The sequence below is a fragment of the Corylus avellana genome, chromosome ca3, assembly GCF_901000735.1.
Source record: "Corylus avellana chromosome ca3, CavTom2PMs-1.0".
In the NCBI taxonomy this organism is placed as follows: Eukaryota; Viridiplantae; Streptophyta; class Magnoliopsida; order Fagales; family Betulaceae; genus Corylus; species Corylus avellana.
This window is the reverse complement of record NC_081543.1, coordinates 29,323,923-29,329,367: the sequence shown is the minus strand read 5'-3', so window position 1 is coordinate 29,329,367 and position 5,445 is coordinate 29,323,923. Positions and strand designations below refer to the sequence as shown.

General features: G+C 34.3%; 1 protein-coding gene across 1 annotated transcript; it reads right to left on the bottom strand.

Annotated features, from left to right (window-relative positions):
• Positions 1-2,478: 2,478 nt before the first annotated feature.
• Positions 2,479-4,646, bottom strand: LOC132176322 (geraniol 8-hydroxylase-like). The gene is made up of 2 exons (XM_059588495.1): positions 3,759-4,646; positions 2,479-3,093 (listed from the first exon to the last, which is right to left on the bottom strand). Exons 1-2 carry the CDS (start codon positions 4,644-4,646, stop codon positions 2,479-2,481), a joined length of 1,503 nt encoding a protein of 500 aa, XP_059444478.1.
• Positions 4,647-5,445: the final 799 nt, after the last annotated feature.

The window sequence follows — 5,445 nt, the reverse complement described above, 5'->3', positions numbered from 1 at the left end:
AAAGAGAAGGAAAATGAGTAGAGGACTTAAAACACCGAAAAAATAAATGAGCTTCCTAACAATAGATTGACGTAATGGAAGACTAAGGTAACTAATAAAAAAACAGCGTTTTTGATTCTACAAGAAGAAGCGTCTTCGTCTTCTACCCAAAAGATAAAACAAGCCTGCAAACTAAAGGAAAGATAAAACTCCGCAGAGTATTTGAGAGAAAATTCTCTGATTTAATAATAATTCGATATGAGTTTTACATAATAAACTAATCTATTTATAGAAGAGAAATACTTGTAGAGAAAGTAAACCTAATCCTAATAGTAATAGTAAACCTAATCCTAGTAGTAATAGTAAACCTAATCCTAATAAAGAAAGGAAATTAGGAAAGGAAAATAATTAAAGCAAATCTAACCTTATTAAGAAAATGAAATAAAGTCCTAATAAAATAAAATAAATCATAATATAAAAATTGACAATCAGCGGGAATCGTGACAATCTTTCATTTTGTACTTCCATTATTTGAGAAGAGATAAAATTTTCTTTTTGTACTTCCATTATTTGAGAAGAGATAAAATTCTGATCAAGTGGAGCTCTTCCAAAATTATTATTGATATTTTCTTTATTTTCGTTTTTTACCGAAAATATAGGTAAATATTGTCCCACATCATAGACCCAAACGATAATTAAAACCCCAAAAAACTAAATTTAAATCAGAAAAGAACATAAGAGTTAAATATAATTTTTTCCAAAAAAAAAAAAAAAAAAAAAAAAACTCAACTTGTGGCATCAAAACATTTTTTCAACCAAATCAGAAAAAATCACTCATAAAACGAGTTATCAAACATTACCAAAGGTTTTTTTTTTTTTTTTTTTAACTGACTGTTATGTCAATCTCTATTATTGTTTCTTGAAAAATCATATATAGAAAACAAATCAAACAAGCATCTTGGACGTGACATTGAAGTCCATCAAGTTGGGACTTTATTTATTTTATTGGATTTTTGGACTCACTATCAGCTAGTTGTATTAAAAGTCTGAGACCAAGTAGTATTTGGTCTTTGTTGCCGACTTACTCGCACTATAAGAGGACCATGCTATTCGGCCCTTGGTACAAGATTACCAGAAGAGCGCCGTTGGAGCTGCAGTTCGACAAACCAGAGACTGCGATCTTTTCACAGCGAGAGAGAAACAATGACGTTTGTCAAGTTCATATTTTTATCTTTACTTTTGTGTTTTTTGTTTGGAAAACAATATATTTTGTGTGATACTGAGAATCGGATGTATTGGAACTTTATCTTAGAGTGTATTTGGGTTATCCTAGATTTAGGAATTTGATGAGAATTTTGATTAACTAAATTTAGGGATTTGATGAGCATTTGATGAGCATTTGATGAGATTAAATTGTCATAAATGAAGAGATTTGATTATGATTAGATTGAATTTGAATAAAATCCTTTGTTGTTTTGTATACAATCAAATCAAGCTATACGACCTACATCACAATATTGTAGTCCTTAGGCTTAATTTAACATGTGATGTAGGTCATAAATTGAACAAAGGTAATTCTTGTGTGTCTCTCTTCTTTCCTTTTTTTTTTTCTTTTTCTTTTTCACAAAAAAAAAAAAAATCCATTTCATTATAGTTTTCTTCACTTTGGATTCTCAGTAATTTTCTATTTATTATTCTGAAATTGTCAGTTAAATAGGTTAATTCACCGAATTCATTTTGATAAGAATAAATCTTGAAATTTTTGGTAAAGAGACGATTTCGGTTAAAATCGGTTAACCATTGGCTTTTTTTTTTTTTTTTTTAATAAACTAAAATAAGGGTTTAATCTTGAACATACTAAACAATAAAATCTCTTTTTAGGCCTAATTAGTTGTTTTTGGGCCCAAATAGTTTTTTTTTAGGGCTAAACAAGTATTTATTGGACATATTTATAAGCACTCTTAACATATTCATTATCTTAGATTATTACAAATTGTCACTAATATAGATAAAATTAAATGAGAACCGAATATTGCTAGGACGATGCTGGCCATACCATAATTTGGTGGTTGAGTCGGTTTCGGTTCAAATATCGACTTCGGTATAAATTTTTATTTTGATTACCAATAGCCAAAAGTCGGTAAATTCGGTAAGCGGTCAATGGTGATTCAGTGACGGTCAATAAGCGATAATCGAATATTTTGCCCACCTCTAGTTACAATCACATCATCACATGCATACAATAGAATAATTGGCCAATCAAGCTTTGGCTGTAGTGCTAAACTGGTCAAAAGCGCAAGTCTTCCTTCTTTTACAACCTTCTCCAACCTCAGGTATATATATTTGAAGTCATCAACAAAATCACAAGCCATATTTGTTATTCAACAAAATTATAGTTCAATACACCAGGCATATGCTAATACAAAATGTTATTTTTTATTTTTAATATTTTTTGAGATATGCATTTTTTCTTTCAAGCTACAACAAAGTAAATTCTTCCTATTTTAGACTAGCTAGAATAGGGACAGCTCTTAGAGGATGAGCACGCTGTAAAGTTATTCCAAACTTTTCTTCCATGTTCATATCTTCACGTTTAACTCCATCTTCAAGTCTCCAATTAAAGGTGTGGATAAGAGAACCTAACATCGAATGCAACACTCGTATTACCAATGGCAAACCAGGACATATTCTCCTTCCACCACCAAAGGGTATAAGCTCAAAGTTTCGACCTCTTACATCAATTTCTGATCCCAAAAACCTCTCTGGCATAAATAAATTTGCATTCTCCCATATGGTTGGATCTCGGCCTATAGCCCATGCATTCACTAGTACTTGTGCACCCTTTGGAATGATATAGCCATTGATTTCTACATCTGCTTCAGCTTTCCTAGGCAGTAACAATGGAACTGCCGGGTGCAATCGGAATGTTTCTTTCACTATCGCCTGTAAGTAAGGTAAACGAGTAATATCCGACTCCTCTACCGGGTTGCCTTTGCCAATTACTTGGTCCAGCTCTATTTTTGCTTTTGACAATGCCTCCGGGTTGTGGAGTAGTTCTGCCATCGCCCATTCTAGTGTGACTGAAGTTGTATCCGTCCCCGCAACAAATAGATCCTAATTAATACAACCAAAAGTCATTATTATTATTATTTGAAATATGATGTTAAAAATTGCCTCAAGTTCTAGTGAAACCTGTATTAGAAAGAAGAGAAGCTAGGAGATGTGTAATTCCTATATGTGAGTGTGGTGATCCCACTTCAAAAAAATAAGAGAATTATGATGAAATGTAATTCATATTTTAAGCGAACAGACAAAAAATAATAGAATAAAATAAGTTAATTACACATAACATCGAATAGAATAAAATAATATATTTTCATAATCTCTACGTGTGAGCATAGGTGTTTATACCGAACTAGGTAAAATAGTCTCCTGTCTAATTAATTTATTTCGCTTTTCTAGCTATCATCAACCTATTTTCCATCTAAAAAAGTTTAGTTTATTTTAAATTTTTAATAAATGAACTAATATCAGAAATCTTCTTTCAACACTATCAGCATACTCTTCATTTCAAGTAAAAAGCAGATGAATTATATATTTTACGATAAAAATTTTATTAAATCTGTAAAATCTAATCTTAATTCTAAATTAACTTAAAATGGAGAAAAAGGACGATCCTAGTTCCCCAACAAGAAGTCATTTATCAAAACATATTCATCAAAATCAAAGTAAATAGATGACAAATAATAAATCCAAGAAGAAAGAATAATAATACTGACCAACACGAAATGTTCCATCGTGGTCATGTCCATCATTTCATTGTTTTCTTCAGTGATGTTGAGAAGGGTATCTAACATATCCCTGTTCGTGATAAAATCAGACACTTTTCTCAACTGCAATCGTTCGTTAATCATGCCGGAAAAGAGGCCTATCATCTTCCGAAAGTTAACTGTCATGCGCCGCCTTATCCCTTGGGGGTCCAACTTCTGAAACAAAGGAAAATGATCTACTATGTTGGGTTTCCCTGCTTCTTTCAAGATATTCCATACAATCTCCTGGAACTTTCTAGCCGCATCAGAATTAGGGTCCGCCAAATCCACCGAAAGAATGGTGTTTGATAATAAATTAAGCGTAGTCTTGAAAGCTGCTCTGCCGATCTCTACTGCCTCACCGGTTAGGCTGCTTTGACGAGTTTCGGCAAGGAGCTCTTGCACTTTCTTCCGCCGGATATCTTGGTTGGCGTCAAGCGCTGTGTTGGAGAATAGTTGGCCGTTGCATATTTTTCTAAGATTCCTCCACCGGCTTGAAACGGGTATCCACGGCAATCTCAACTCCTCGCTGTTGTAGACTCGGATTGCGTCCGGGATGGTTCGGTTGGCCAAGAGCCGGTCATGTGTTTGGAGGACTTGTTTGGCCATGTCTGCTGAAGAGATGACTATTGTGGTGACTCTGCCTAGTTTTAGGCTCATTATGTCGCCATGAGCCTTGGCAAGCTTGGTCAGGGAATTGTGGGGTTTGTCGCCGAGTTCTAAGAGGTTTCCGATAACAGGTAAAGGTTTGGGACCCGGTGGAAGCTTTCTGTGAACTGGTTTGCTCCTGCCATAGGAAAAGGTTTTGATTAAGATCCATATGAGGCAAAGACCAATTACAAAGCTGAAGAAATCCATCTCTCTCTCAACTCTAAATCTCACAGAGGAAAGAACAGAGCAGAGTAAAGAACAGAGCAAAGGAAAAACATGGTAACTACTAACTACTCTTTGTTTATATATTTATGTACTTTTCAAATGCTACTATCGACTTCGACACAAAACATATTATATATTACATCTCAAACCAACGACGTTGCTAAAAAACTGCCAACGTTGATTCCTCGGAGATAATGACTCCAAGGTAATTGACAGCCAACAAGATCCTGTTTTCAAGGATAGCAGACATGGAGCACATGAACCTGCGTGTTTGTAGTGGATTAGTTTATCTTGTTATCTTGTAAGCAACTTGTAATTAAGCCACATTGACTCTTTGATTACCATCATTTCTATGGTAATCAAAGTACCATAGAATAAAAGAGAAAGTTTATTTCTAACTTGCAAGCTGCGCGCTTCTAACGACTCATTTCACGTTCGTGATTACCAAGCAGCTTGCATCTCATTATGGTACTTTCTCTCTCATCCTTGAAGGGGACTCTTTGATTACCATCCCGGCCATCAACTCTTGGTACTTCAGATCATAATGGGCTTCTGCCCAAATCTTCCCAGAATGCACAGCCTTGAAGATATCCAGATATGCAAATTTCTGTGCACATCATATCGTGAAATGAGTTTAGCTTCAAACCTAGTGTTAGAAAGCATTTCTACTCACTCTCCCATACTTTCCTCTCTGATTTCTCTCATCTTCAACTCCACTTCCTGTGACAAATTCCAAATGAAAAACATACTTTGATAACTACGGCATATATATATATATATA

What these genes read in the sequence shown, in the direction of transcription:
- LOC132176322 (XM_059588495.1), bottom strand. Translation starts at nt 4,646, where the DNA reads ATGGATTTCTTCAGCTTTGTAATTGGTCTTTGCCTCATATGGATCTTA. An exon ending in CGATGGAACATTTCGTGTTG is followed by an intron (nt 3,094 to 3,758) that starts GTCAGTATTATT and finishes TGTATTAATTAG; the next exon opens with GATCTATTTGTTGCGGGGAC.